Below are 15852 nucleotides of genomic sequence, written 5' to 3' on the forward strand. Positions count from 1 at the left end.
AAACAATGAATTTCACCTTTTTCTCAAGCACACATGGAACCTTCTCCAGGATAGATCACATCCTGGGCCATAAATCTAGCCTTGGTAAATTCAAAAAAATTGAAATCATTCCAAGCATATTTTCTGACCATTATGCAGTAAGATTAGATCTCAATTACAGGAGAAAAACTATGAACTTTCCCCTTAGCACAATCTCTTTAACAAGTGGTGCTGGGAAAACTGGTCAACCACTTGTAAAAGAATGAAACTAGAACACTTTCTAACACCATCAGATCAGATCAGTCTCTTAGTCGTGTCCGACTGTTTGCAACCCCATGAACTGCAGCACGCCAGGCCTCCCTGTCCATCACCAACTCCCAGAGTTCACTCAGACTCACGTCCATCGAGTCAGTGATGCCATCCAGCCATCTCATCCTCTGTCGTCCCCTTCTCCTCCTGCTCCCAATCCCTCCCAGCATCAGAGTCTTTTCCAATGAGTCAACTCTTCGCATGAGGTGGCCAAAGTACTGGAGTTTCAGCTTTAGCATCATTCCTTCCAAAGAAATCCCAGGGCTGATCTCCTTCAGGATGGACTGGTTGGATGTCCTTGCAGTCCAAGGGACTCTCAAGAGTCTTCTCCAACACCACAGTTCAAAAGCATCAATTCTTCAGCACTCAGCCTTCTTCACAGTCCAACTCTCACATCCATACATGACCACAGGAAAAACCATAGCCTTGACTAGACGGACATTTGTTGGCAAATTAATGTCTCTGTTTTTGAATATGCTATCTAGGTTGGTCATAACTTTCCTTCCAAGGAGTAAGCGTCTTTTAATTTCATGGCTGCAGTCACCATCTGCAGTGATTTTGGAGCCCAGAAAAATAAAGTCTGACACTGTTTCCACTTTTTCCCCATCTATTTCCCATAAAGTGGTGGGACCAGATGCCATGATCTTCTAACACCATGCACAAAAATAAACTCAAAATGGATTAAAGATCTAGACATAAGACCAGAAACTATAAAACTCCTAAAGGAGAACATAAGCAAAACAGTCTCCGACATAAATTACACCAGGATCCTGTATGACCCACCTCTTTATACAGAGTGAAGTAAGCCAGAAAGAAAAACACCAATACAGTATACTAACGCATATATATGGAATTTAGAAAGATGGTAACAATACCCCTGTATATGAGACAGCAAAAGAGACACTGATGTATAGAACAGTCTTTTGGACTATGTGGGAGAGGGAGAGGGTGGGATGATTTGGGAGAATGGCATTGAAATACGTATAATATCATATATGGAATGAGTCACCAGTCCAGGTTCGATGCACGATACTGGATGCTTGGGGCTGGTGCACTGGGACGACCCAGAGGGATGGTATGGGGAGGCAGGAGGGAGGAGGGTTCAGGATGGGGAACACATATATACTTGTGGCAGATTCATTTTGATATTTGGCAAAACCAATACAATATTATAAAGTTTAAAAATAAAATAAAATTAAAAAAAGAAAAAAGAAGAACTGTAAAAAATAAATAAATAAAAAATAAAAGCAAAAATAAACAAATGGGACCTATGTAAAATTAAAAGCTTCTGCACAACAAAGGAAACTATAAGCAAGGTGAAAAGACAGCCTTCAGAATGGGAGAAAATAATAGCAAATGAAACAACTGACAAAGAATTAATCTCAAAAATATACAAGCAACTCCTTCAGCCCAATTCCAGAAAAATAAACCACCCAATCAAAAAATGGGCCAAAGACCTAAACAGACATATCTCCAAAGAAGACATACAAATGGCTAACAAACACATGAAAAGATGCTCAACATCACTCATTATCAGAGAAATGCAAATCAAAACCACAATGAGGTACCATTTCACACCAGTCAGAATGGCTGCGATCCAAAAGTGTACAAGCAATAAATGCTGGAGAGGGTGTGGAGAAAAGGGAACCCTCTTACACTGTTGGTGGGAATGCAAACTAGTACAGCCACTATGGAGAACAGTGTGGAGATTCCTTAAAAAACTGGAAATAGAACTGCCATATGACCCAGCAATCCCACTGCTGGGCATACACACTGAGGAAACCAGAATTGAAAGAGACATGTGTACCCCGATGGTCATCGCAGCCCTGTTTATAATAGCCAGGACATGGAAGCAGCCTAGATGTCCATCAGCAGACGAATGGATAAGAAAGCTGTGGTACATGTACACAATGAAATATTACTCAGCCATTAAAAAGAATACATTTAAATCAGTTCTAACGAGATGGATGAAACTGGAGCCTATTATACAGAGTGAAGTAAGCCAGAAAGAAAAACACCAATACAGTATACTAACGCATATATATGGAATTTAGAAAGATGGTAACGACAACCCTGTATGCGAGACAGCAAGAGACACACGTGTATAGAACAGTCTTTTGGACTCTGTGGGAGAGGGAGAGGGTGGGATGATTTGGGAGAATGGCATTGAAACATGTATAACATCATATGTGAAATGAATCACCAGACCAGGCTCGATGCATGATACAGGATGCTCGGGGCTGGTGCACTGGGATGACCCAGAGGGATGGTATGGGGAGGGAGGAGGGAGGAGGGTTCAGGATGGGGAACACATGTAAACTTGTGGCAGATTCATTTTGATATTTGGCAAAACTAATACAATTATGTAAAGTTTAAAAATAAAATAAAATTTAAAAAAAGAAAAAAGAAAAAAAAAGAGATTTAAAAAATAATTCTTAAAAATGATTGAAAATAATAAGAAAAAGATAAAACAAGCAGAGGATCAGATCAGAGATGAAGAGAGACTCTACACAATGTGAAAGAAATGACCATTCAGACAAGACATAGATAAGGAACCTCTAATGCCCAATCCAATGGCATAGTACTCACAGAAACTGTGCTGAATTGTCAGTTTAAGTAGATAAATCCATAAAGTGATCCGTTCTATCGGAATTTACTGTTTAGAGAAGGGATGGTGAATCTAAAGGAGCTCTAACAACAATTGGCATGCTTGTACATGTAGATGTGTAGAACTCTGCTCTCACACATGGCAAACTAGTCACATGCTAGTTCAAAAGGACACTTCGGGGATATCTAAGTATGAAATCCTACAGACCACACCCCTGACTACTCCCAAAATGAGAAAGAAGTGGAAAAAGACAGACAAGTAAAAAAGAGGGAGCAAGGGACAGTTGTGTAAGACCTCAGTGACCACCCAGCTCTCTGTGCCAGATACTACCCAAGCTCCTGCAATTGGGCAGGGCCATGGGATCACTTCCCATCCAAGGACTATAACAGGTCACATCTGATGCTACTTCCAGACTATGGCAGAAACCCAAGTGGCCCTCCTCTGAGGCAGCCACTGAATGCTGAGAGATCTGTGGGATGCAGGAAGCTGTCTGCCAGCTGTTCATGAAGCTGCTGTTTTTTTTCTCTCGTAAGTTAGTTTCCATCCCACGTTGACTCACACAAACCACGATCTTTCCATTAATCCTTTCATAGTAATATGCCTCAGATATATGAGCTTAGTCCCCTCAGGAGAGGGAAGGACAGAATAATATTGGGGTTGAGAGAAGGAATAGAGAATATTACATTCATTTATAATATTTTATTTCTTAAAAACAAAACAAACAAGAAAACCTGAGGCAAAGGGAATAAATTTTCCTCATTTTGGGGGGTAAACATACAGATATTTGCTATACTATCCTCTGTTATTCCCTTGACGTATTTTTTTTTTTTTTAGTTTAAATTTCAAGTAACTTAAAATTTAGAGAAGAAAAATACCAAAAGTGTCATATTTTTAGAAAGTAGAGGAATCTAAATTTTCAATGACAGGGACCATTTTGCTCAGTCCAAAAGAGGTTCTGGATCCTGAAACCTGGAAGCCATCCAGATGGTAGGGTGCATTGGCTCTGAGCATACTGGCTTTGAGGAAATACAGGTGAAGTTTTACTGATGAAACCCTCCAGGCTGCAGCTGCAGGTTCGAGATACACCCTATTTCAACTAAGAAAGGAATTCACACACAAACTGATCTGGCACCTCAAAGCCCAGGACCCTGTTGCTTTACCCTGCCTGAGAGGTACTTCTGCCCCTGGCCCTCTGTGGGACCACAGTTATTGATAGCACCCACTGAGCAGGACCAATACATTCAACAACATCCAGATGACTTCTCTATCTCAGGACTTCATGAACAAATAAAAACAATGAGGATTAACTCAGAATTACCAAGCCCAGACCATGGGAGAACAATAGCTTGTTTACTGGAGCATCAACCCAGCAGACACTGTGATTTCAAGCAATATGTGGTAATGAAGAGTCCCAGTCACCCTAAGGTCCTGTGAGAGAGGTGTAGCCCTCAAGGTCACAAGAACAAGAGAGAATACTCTTGTCTAGGATCCAGACATAAGAAGTGTTCACATACACCCAGCACACCTGTGACCCCAGGTGCTGTGACAGGACTCCAGCTTCCTTTTCTCACCTTTACACTGTCATGCCAGGGATTGACAATTCTGCCCTAAGTTGAATATCAGTGATGTCAGAAGACACAGCAGGAGCAGGGCACAACAGCCTTGTAAAAGGCCTGTAATACGGACCCTTGATCTCTGCTTGTGTCGAGATCACACAGAGAATTCAAAATCCTCTCCAGGCCATAGCATCAGAAGCTACCCTGAAAGTGAAAGTGAAAGTGTCAGTCACTTAGTCATGTCCAGCTCATTGCAATCCCATGGACTGCAGCCTGCCAGGCTCCTCTGTCCATGGGATTCTCCAGGCAAGAATACTGGAGTGGGTTGCCATTTCCTTCTCCAAGAAGCCACCCTGGACAGTTAAAATAGATTCTGCCTTTGTACGAAAAAAGATTAACACCTTCAACCAGCCTCTGTCTTTAATGTTTTCCAATTGTTTTTAATGTTTTCCAACTGTTTTTAATGTCTTCTGGTTTTCTTTCAATGTTCAGGTTGGGGCAAGTTGAGTGTGAAGGGAAGGAAGTTTTTATAAGGCAGGGGCAGCGTTGGAGTGAGGGACCAACCTGCTCTTCCTTGAGATCGTATAACTGGTTATGGTCTGGGTATAGATTAGAATACTCCACAAGATGGCAGAGAAGAAGAATGTGCACTCGTCACCTCCTGTGAAAACTCCAAAATTACAACTCACTGCTGAACAACCATTGACAGGAGAATGTTGAAGTGAAGTGAAGTCGCTCAGTCGTGTCCAACTCTTTGTGACCCCATGGACTGTAGCCTATCAGGCTCCTCCGTCCATGGGATCTTCCAGGCAAGAGTGCTGGAGTGGATTGCCATTTCCTTCTCCAGGGGATCTTCCCAACCCAGGAATCAATCCCAGGTCTCCCGCATTGCAGGCAGACGCTTTACCGTCTAAGCCACGGATCCCACCAAAAAAAGATATCCCATGTCCAAGGGCAAAAGAGAAGCCCCAGCAAGACATTAGGAGGGGCAAAATCACATTTAGAATCAAACCCCATACCCGCCAGAGACACTCAGACAAACAAAACGTGCTCACCAGGAGACCCCACAGAGACTGAGACAGACTTGCTTTTGAGTGTTTGAGTATCACCTGCAGAGGTACAGGTCAGCAGTGGCCTGCCGCAGGGGCAGGGGCTCTGGGTGCAGCAGAGCTGGGTGTGATATAAGTCCTCTTGGAGGAGGTCGCCATTAACCCCACCATAGAGCCACCAAAACTTACACAGGACTGGAAAAACAGACTCTTGGAGGGAAAACCTTGTACACAATAGGACCTGAGAGAAAGATCAGTGACCCTACAAGAGACTGACCCAGATTTGCCTGTGTGTGTCCAGGAGTCTCCAGCAGAGGTGTGGGTTGGTGGTGGTCTGCTGCAGGGTTGAGGGCACTGAGTGAGACAGTACATGTATGGGACCTTTTGAAGGAGGTCGCCATTATCTTCATTACCTCCACAATAGTTTGGTCTCAGGTCAAACAACAGGGAGGAAACACAACCCCACCCATCAACAGAAAATTGGATTAAAGATTTACTGAGCATGGCCCCATCTCACATGCTAGTAAAGTAATGCTCAAAATTCTCCAAGCCAGGCTTCAACAATTCGTGAACGATGAACTTCCTGATGTTCAAGCTGGTTTTAGAAAAGGCAGAGGAACCAGAGATCAAATTGTCAACATCCGCTGGATCATCAAAAAAGCAAGAGAGTTCCAGAAAAACATCTATTTCTGCTTTATTGACTAGCCAAAGACTTTGACTGTGTGGATCACAAGAAACTGCGGAAAATTCTGAAAGAGATGGGAATACCAGACCACCTGACCTGACTCTTGAGAAATCTGTATGCAGGTCAGGAAGCAACAGTTAGAACTGGACATGGAACAACAGACTGGTTCCAAATAGGAAAAGGAGTACATCAAGGCTGTATATTATCACCCTGCTTATTTAACTTATATGCAGAGTACATCATGAGAAACGCTGGACTGGAAGAAGCACAAGCGGGAATTAAGACTGCCGGGAGAAATATCAATAACCTCAGATATGCAGATGACACCACCCTTATGGCAGAAAGTGAAGAGGAACTCAAAAGCCTCTTGATGAAAGTGAAAGTGGAGAGTGAAAAAGTTGGCTTAAAGCTCAACATTCAGAAAACGAAGATCATGGCATCCGGTCCCATCACTTCATGGGAAATAAATGGAGAAACAGTGGAAACAGTGTCAGATTTTATTTTTTGGGGCTCCAAAATCACTACAGATGGTGACTGCAGCTATGAAATTAAAAGACACTTACTCCTTGGAAGGAAAGTTATGTCCAACCTAGATAGCATATTCAAAAGCAGAGACATTAATTTGCCAACAAAGGTCTGTCTAGTCAAGGCTATGGTTTTTCCCGTGGTCATGTATGGATGTGAGAGTTGGACTGTGAAGAAGGCTGAGTGCCGAAGAATTGATGCTTTTGAACTGTGGTGTTGGAGAAGACTCTTGAGAGTCCCTTGGACTGCAAGGACATCCAACCAGTCCATCCTGAAGGAGATCAGCCCTGGGATTTCTTTGGAAGGAATGATGCTAAAGCTGAAACTCCAGTACTTTGGCCACCTCATGCGAAGAGTTGACTCATTGGAAAAGACTCTGATGCTGGGAGGGATTGGGGACAGGAGAAGGGGACGACAGAGGATGAGATGGCTGGATGGCACCACTGCCTCGATGGACGTGAGTCTGAGTGAACTCCTGGAGTTGGTGACGGACAGGGAGGCCTGGCATGCTGCGATTTAGGGGGTCGCAAAGAGTCAGACATGACTGGGCGACTGAACTGAACTGAACTGAACTGAGCATGGTCCCACCCATCAGAACAAGACCCAGATTCCCCCACAGTTAGTCTCTCCCATCAGGAGGCTTCAATAAGCCTCTTATCCTTATCCCTCAGAGGGCAGACAGAATGAAAACTACATTCACAGAAAACTAATCAAACTGATTACATGGACCACAGCCTTATCTAACTCAATGAAACTATGAGCCATTCCATAAAGGGCCACCCAAGACGGATGGGTCATGGTGGAGAGTTCTGACAAATTTTGGTCCACTGGAGAAGGGAACGGCAAACCACTTCAGTATTCTTGCCTTGAAAACCCCATGAACAGTATGAAAAGGCAAAAAGATATGACACTGAAAGAACTCTCCAGGTCAGTAGGTCCCCAATATGCTACTGGAGAAGAGTGGAGAAATAAATCCAGAAAGGATAAAGAGACGGAGCCAAAGCAAAAAGAACACCCAATTGTGGATGTGACTGGTGATGGAAGTAAAGTCCAATACTATAAAGAACAATATTGCATAGGAACCTGGAATGTTAGGTCCATGAATCAAGGAAAATTGAAAGTAGTCAAACAGGAGATGGCAAGAGGGAACATTGACATTTTAGGAATCAGTGAGCTAAAATGGACTGGAATGGGCAAATTTAACTCAGATGACCATTATATCTATTACTTTGGGCAAGAATCCCTTAGAAGAAATGGACTAACCCTCATAGTCAACAAAAGAGTCTAAAATGCAGTATTTGGGTGCAATCTCAAAAACAACAGAATGATCTCTGTTTGTTTCCAAGGCAAACCATTCAATATCACAGTAATCCAAGTCTATACCCCAACCAGTAATGCTGAAGAAGTTGAAGTTGGACAGTTCTATAAAGACCTACAAGAAATTCTACAACTAACACCCAAAAAATATGTCCTTTTCATTATAGGGGACTGGAGTGCAAAAGTAGGAAGTCAAGAGATGCCTGAAGTAACGGGCAAATTTCGCCTTGGAGTTCAAAATGAAACAGGACAAAGGCTAGCAGAGTTTTGTCAAGAGCATGCACTGGTCACAACAAACACCCTCTTCCAAAAACACAAGAGAAGACTCTACACATGGACATCACCAGATGATCAATACCAAAATCAGATTGATTATGTTCTCTGCATCCAAAGATGGACAAGCTGTATTCAGTCAGCAAAAACAAGACCGGGAGGTAACTGTGGCTCAAATCAGAAACTCCTTATTGCCAGATTCAGACATAAATTGAAGGAAGTAGGGAAAACCACTAGACCATTCAAGTGTGACCTAAATAAAATCCCTTATATTTATGCAGTGGAAGCGATAAATAGATTCAAGAGATTAGATCTGATAGACTGAGTGCCTGAAGAACTATGGATGGAGGTTCATGACATTATACAGGAGGCAGTGACCAAGACCATCCCAAAGGAAATGAAATGCAAAAAGGCCAAATGGTTGTCTGAGGAGGCCTTAAAAAGAAGAGAAGTGAAAAGTAAAGGAGAAAAAGAAAGATATACACATTAAAATGCAGAGTTCCAAAGAATAGCAAGGAGAGATAAAACCTTCCTCAGTGATCAATGCAAAGAAATAGAGGAAAACAATAGAATAGGAAAGACTAGAGACCTCTTCAAGAAAATTAGAGATACCAAGGGAACATTTCATGCAAAGATGGGCACAATACAGGACAGAAATGGCATGGATCTAACAGAAGCAAAAGATATTAAGAAGAGGTGGCAAGAATACACAGAAGACCAATACAAAAAAGACCAGATAACCACTCACCTAGAGCTAGACATCCTGGAATGCGAAGTCAAGTGGGTCTTAGGAAGCATCATTATGAACAAAGCTAGTGGAGGTGATGGAATTCTAGTTGAACTAGTTCAAACCCTAAAAGATGATGTTGTGAAAGTGCTGCATTCAATATGCCAGAAAATTTGCAACACTCAGCAGTGGTCACAGGACTCGAAAAGGTCAGTGTTCATTCTAATCCCAAAGAAAGGAAATGCCAAAGAATGCTCAAACTACCACACAATTGCACTGATTTCACATGCTAGCAAAGTAATGCTCAAAATTCTCCAAGCCAGACTTCAACAATACATGAACCATGAACTTCCATATGTTCAAGCTGGATTTAGAAAAGGCAGAGGAACCAGAGACCAAATTGCCAACATCTGTTGGATCATAGAAAAAGCAAGAGAGTTCCAGAAAAAAAACATCTACTTCTGCTTGAGTGACTAAACCAAAGCCTTTGTGTGGATCACAACAAACTGAAAATTCTTAAAGAAATGGTAATACCAGACCACCTTACCTGCCTCCTGAGAAATCTGTATGCAGGTCAAGAAGCAACAGTTAGAACTGGACCTGGAACAAAAGACTGGCTCCAAATCAGGAAATTAGTAGGTCAAGGCTATATATTGTCACACTGCTCATTTTACTTATATGCAGAGTACATCATGCAAAATGCTTGGCTGGCTGAAGTACAAGCTGGAATCAAAATTGCAGGGAGAAACATCATCACCATTATGGCAGAAAGTACAGAAGAACTAAAGAGCCTCTTGATGAAGGTGAAAGAGGAGAGTGAAAAAGCTAGCTTAAAACTCAACATTCTGAAAACCAAGATCATGGCATCTTGTCCCATCACTTCATGGAAAGTAGCGAGAGTTTTCACTTTCTTGTGCTCCAAAATCACTGCAGATGGTGAGTGCAGCCATGAAATTAAGATACTTGCTCCTTGGGAGAAATGCTATGACCAACCTAGACAGTATATTAAAAAGCAGAGACATTACTTTGCCAACAAAGGTCCATCTAGTCAAAGCTATGGCTTTTCCAGTAGTCATGTATGGATGTGAGAGTTAGACCATAAAGAAAGCTGAGTGTCAAAGAACTGATGCTTTTGAACTGTGGTGTTGGAGAAGACTCTTGAGAGTCCCTTGGACTGCAGGAGATCCAACCAGTCCATCCTAAAGGAAATCAGCCCTGAATATTCACTGGAGGGACTGACACTGAAGCTAAAACTCCAATATTTTGGCCACGTGATGGGAAGAGCTGACTCACTGGAAAAGACCCTGATGCTGGGAAAGATTGAGGGCAGGAGGAGAAGGAGATGACAGAGGATGAGATGGTTGGATAGCATCACAGACTTGATGGACATGAGTTTGAGCAAGCTCCAGGAGTTGGTGATGGACAGGGACACCTGGCGTGCTGCAGTCCATGGGGTTGCAAAGATTCAAACATGACTGAGTGACTGAAGTGAAGTTTCTTTAAAGAAACAAAAAAGAAAGACTGTCTTTTCCATGAGAGGTGGCAACTCCCAGTCAGACTGACCCTAAAAAAACCAGCCATCCTGGGATTCACTACCCACAGCAGCTATAAGGCCTTAGCTCCCAGCTGCTGTTTGGGATTCATCACATCTGTCCCCTAAACCTGTGAGCACAGCCTAGGGACAGGGCTCACTCTCAGCTTCCTCTGAAAGGAAGGGTGAGCCCAGGTTGTGTGAAAGTGAAATCTGGGTCCTCATCACATGGAAGATACTTTGACTCACCATAGTAGCAGTGAATGGGATGTTGTCAATCAGGGAGGATGTGATGCCTGAGACCCAGACCACCAGGATGATGGCAGCTGTAAGGCGCTGATCTTCGGGGACCATCTGAAAGCAGCAGATAAAAGTAGGACTGTTTACCATAGCTGCAAAAATCATACACACACACACTGAGGATTTGTTGGTAGGACACGGGGGACTCCAAAGAGATAACAGGGCTCCTGTTCCTTCCTCTTCCACACAGGAAACCAAAGGCGACTCTGGTGTACAAACAGCACTATCTGGACTTTTCCAACACCTACCAGGAGCCTGGGACAGAGTCTATGAGTAATTCAGAGTAGTAACTCCAAACCATGCTCAAACCAACTAACCCTTGGATCAGTGTGGGGTGAGGGGAGTGCAGAAAGCAGAGTGTCCCTGTTCCTGATGACCTGATGGGACACCAGATGCCACACTAGGCACACTGACCTCACTTCCTGGCAAAATCCTTGGGTTAAGAACTCTGTGCATCACTTACTCAGACTACTGTTTCAATTGTTCTCCTTCCTAGAAAGGTTTCAACTAAAGGCTAATAGAAAAATTGTGAGCATCTGTAATTATATATTCCTTGAAAAAAGTCTCTTTTCATCTCTAGCCTACATAGGCTAAAACAGGTTCCCTGTTATATTTTTTACATAATGAATGAGATCTATTCTAATATTTTTTTTCTTTTTTTACAAAAATCAAAGGAATGGTGGCTGGAGCACATTATATTTCAGTATTCAATGTACCTTTATTAGCAAAGCAGTCTGTTCTCCAACATATTCTATTAAGTGGAGATGTGCCAATGCCTAGAAGAAATAAATGTATGATGAGAATCAGTTTTAAACTGAGAAGAAATGCAAAGGCTTAAAAACATATCTTTAAAATGAAAGTAAGTGAACATGGGCTCTCATTGCTTATAAAAGATCAAAGACACAGTCTAAATAAGTTACTCTCATATGGATACTGAAGATTCTTCAAGATGAGAGCAGAGTGGCACTGGGAGGAACTTCTGCCAGTTCGCATTAATACAAACATTAATTTGTATTAGAGTCCATGTTAAATTTAAATTTGGATAGAAAGCCATTTCTTTTTAAGACCACTGTGGGGAAGACCTTCAAGAGGGCAGAGTAGTAAGACACGAATATCACCTTTCTCCCCACAAATACATCAAAAATACACCTGCTTGTGGAACACCTCTTACTGAACACCAACTGAGAGCTGGCAGAAGACCTCGGACTTTCAATAAGGACAACTTATCTCCACAAAACAGGTAGGGTGAAAGAAATGAGAAAAGAGACAAAGGAATCCAGATGGGACCTGTGCCTCTGGGAGGGAGCTATGAAGGAGGAAAAGTTTCTGAACACTTGGAAACCTTCATGGGCAGGCACATAGGAGAGCTTTGGAGCCTCAGAGGTGAGCACAGCAATCGGTGTGCAGAGGGAAAAGGGAGAGAACTCTGCACAGAGGTCAGTGCTGGCCAGTTCCCACTAGTTTGAGATGTTGTCTGCATGTACACAGGGCAGGTGGGGGCTTGGTGCCAGGCCTCAGGCTTCAGAGGTCAGATCCCAGGGATAGAACTGGGGTTGCCTACCACGAAGACAGTCTGAGGGGGCTAGTACTACATAGCTGAGGAAGCCAAGGAAAAAGCCTGGGCCTGCCACAAAGGCAAGAGATCATTATCTCAGGGACCCTCAAATTTCACGAGGTCACAGATGACAGGACCACACCTCTGCAAGTGCCAGAGACAAGTGCCAGCGGCAGTACAAACTGCAACTGTTATCTCTGACCCTAGAAGTGAGTGTTTCAGGCACTGCCATTGCCACTGAGCTGTGAGCAAGCACAGGTCACTGCCCATACCTTCCAGGGAGCTTGTGCAGCTTGGCACTGCCAAGGGACCCATGACCTGGAGCCAACTTCCCTGGGAGAATGCAGTTTGCCTCAGGCTTCTGCCACCACAGGCACTACCAACACTTCCCAATTGTGTCTGCTGTTTCCCTCCCTCCCCCTGGTGTGAGTGAGCAAGTGAGCCCTAATCAGCCTCAGCCGCTGCTTTTGCCCCTTTTGTCCGGACAGGGAACAGACAATGGAGGGCGGCCTACAAACAGTAGGACAAACAGAACTTGGACAAAAGCAAAGCTGAGCACCAGGAGCTGTGTGACCAAACAAGATGAAGGGAATTTGCTCATGCAGTGACAAGAGTAGTGGAGTAAATCCTTGCAATTGTCTTGGTAAACTCTGCATCTGTGGAATATCTCAGTAGACAATGAGTGTTCCCATATTTGAAGCTGTGGAATTCAGGGGCAACTGTGAACTTTGGAAGCAAGTACAAGGTAAAATAATGCCAAATCAGAATCTGAGCTGGCCCCACAGTGCCCACAGCAGGTCTAGAGATGTTCCTAGAAATATTGGAGGACGTCCTGAGAAGATAGATTGGCTGGAGCCTCACTGTGGGGGCAAGGAAACTGACAGATGAGGCCACAGGAAAATTGTCTTCTTACTACCACTCTTTATCTCTCTATGTATATATGTAATTTTTTTCATTTTGTTTTTTATTGTTGATTTTTTAATTATTGTTTTTTACTTTTTACTTTTTATTTTTTTATTTTCTTGCACATTATTTTTAAATAAATGTATTTTATTTTTCCCCTATTTCTACTGTACTTTTTCATTATATTGCATTTTTTTCTGTGTTTTTATCTTTTTCTTTGTTTTACTTTGTTTTTAATCTTATTTTTAACTATATTTTATATTTCTCTATTTTTACTTTACTTCCTTGTTGTATTTTTCTCTTGTTTTCTTCCCTGTTTTGTTTTTACATTTTTTCTTTTGTTTTATTGGTGTATATGTTTCATGCTTTATTTGCCTTTTTTTAAGTTTACTCTCCACATTTGATTTCATCTTGGTGCTATGTTTTTGCTAATTTATCTTTCAGTGTTTTACATTTATGGGTTTCTTTTTTGGTTCAATAGCTCTCTTCTTTTTTGTTTCCTTTTTTTTCTTTCCTCTTCTTTTTGTGAGTTTGAGTGTGCATTTCTTTGTGTGTTTTTGTTTAGTTTTGTTTAGTTTACTATATTTCTTGGGGTTCTGTCTACATGTTATTTTCTTGTTTGATTGATTTTTTTCTTTTTCTTTATCTTCTGTGCCAAGTAGTTCATGGAGCCTTGGTGCTCCAGCAATGGGTTGGACTTGAACTTTTAAGGTGAGAGACCTGAATCCAGGATGTTGGACCACAAGAGAACTCCTGACCCCATGGAATATTAACTAGAGAAAGTTCTTCCAAAGGTCTCATCCCAACACTAAGACCTGGCTACACCCAACAGCCAGAAAGTTCCAGTGCTGGACACCTCATGCCAAACAACTAGAAAAAAGGAACACAACCCCACCCAATAGCAAACAGTATAGCTTGAAGCTATACTAAGCTCACAGACACCCCCTCCCCTACAGAAAAAAAAAAAAAAAACAAAACACTGGATGCACCACTGCCCATTAGAGGGAACAGATCCAGTTTCACCAATCAGAACATAGGCACCAGTTTCACCCACCAGGAATCTATTCAAGGCACTGATCCAACCCCACCCATTAAGGGAAGACTCCACAAGTAAGAGGAACTACAATCTTACATCCTGTTGAAAGGAGACCCCAAACACAATAAGTTAAACAAAATTAGAAGACAGAAAACTTGCAGCAGATGAAGCAGCAAATTAAAAATCCACAAGACCAAACAAATGAAGAGGAAATAGGCAGTCTACCTGAAAGAAATTCAGAGTAATGATAGTAAAAATGATCCAAAATCTCAGAATGGAGGCACAGATAAATAGAATTGATGCATGGATTGAAAAGATACAGGAAATGTTTAAAAAGGACCTAGAAATAGTGAACAATCAGCAATCAACAACACAGTAACTGAAATAAAAAATACACTAGAGAAAACTAATAGCAGAATAACTGAGGCAGAAGAATAGATAAGTGAGCTGGAAGATAGAATAGTAGAAATAACTGAAGCACAGTAGAATAAAAAAGAAAAAGAAAGGATGAGAAGAAATGACAACAGTCTTAGAAAGCACTGAAACAACTTTAAGTGCACCAACATTTGAATTACAGGAGTCCCAGAGAAAGAAGAGAAAAATAAAGGGCATAAGAAAATATTTGAGGAGACAATAGTCAAGAACTTCTCTAACATGGGAAAGGAAATAGCCACCCAAGTCCAGTAATCCAAAAACAGTCCCATACAGGCAAACTCAAAGAGAAACACACCAAGACACATATTAAGCACAAACAAAAATTAAACACAAACACACAAAAATATCAAAAGCAGCAAGGGAAAAGCAACAACATACAAAGGAACTCCCATAAGGTTAACAGCTGATCTTTCAGTGAAAATTTGTAGGCCAGAAGGAAGTGACAGGCTATACTTAAAGTGCTGAAAGGAAAAAAAAAACTACAACTAAGATTACACTACAAAGCAAGGATCTTGTTCAGATTCAATGGAGAAATCAAAAGCTGTACACATTAGCAAAAGTTAAGAAAATTCAGCACCAGCAAACCAGCTTTACAATAATTGCTAAAGGAACTTCTTTAGGCAGAGAACACAAGAGAAGAAAAACACCTACAAATGCAAACCCAAAACAATAAAGTAAATGGTAATAAGATTGGACATATTAATAGTTACCTTAAATGTTAATGGATTAAACACTCCAACAAAAAGACATAGACTGGCTGAATGGATACAAAAAGCAAGACCTAGATGTATGCTGTCTACAAGAAATTAACTTCAACCTAGGGACACCTACAGACTGAAAGTGAGCCTGGAAAAAGATATTCCATGCAAATGGGAATCAAAAGATAATTGGAGTACTATAACTCATATCAGATAAAATAAACTTTAAAATAAAGACTATTACAAAAGACAAAGAAGAACACTACATAATGATCAAGGATTAAATCCAAGAAGAAGATATAGCAATTATAAATATATGTGCACCCAACATAGAAGCACCTCAATACATAAGGCAAAAGCTAACAG

The 15852-nt window shown here is 41.7% G+C and overlaps 1 protein-coding gene across 3 annotated transcripts in view; it reads right to left on the minus strand.

Moving 5' to 3' along the window:
* OCA2 (OCA2 melanosomal transmembrane protein) overlaps positions 1 to 15852 on the minus strand; it is a 284022-nt gene that overhangs the window by 30362 nt on the left and 237808 nt on the right. For 2 of the 3 annotated variants that reach the window (XR_011570128.1, XM_070801365.1), the window contains exons 20-21: positions 11576 to 11635; positions 10809 to 10913 (exon numbers count right to left, since the gene is read on the minus strand). Coding sequence is in view for 1 of the 3 variants with exons in the window: in XM_070801365.1 (XP_070657466.1) it covers positions 10809 to 10913; positions 11576 to 11635 (165 nt within the window). In the remaining 2 variants the exon portion in view is untranslated. Of the gene's footprint in view, positions 1 to 10808; positions 10914 to 11575; positions 11636 to 15852 lie in introns of those variants that run through there. The other variant, XR_011570130.1, reaches the window with a different exon arrangement.

The sequence above is a fragment of the Bos indicus genome, chromosome 2, assembly GCF_029378745.1.
Source record: "Bos indicus isolate NIAB-ARS_2022 breed Sahiwal x Tharparkar chromosome 2, NIAB-ARS_B.indTharparkar_mat_pri_1.0, whole genome shotgun sequence".
NCBI classification, from domain to species: Eukaryota; Metazoa; Chordata; class Mammalia; order Artiodactyla; family Bovidae; genus Bos; species Bos indicus.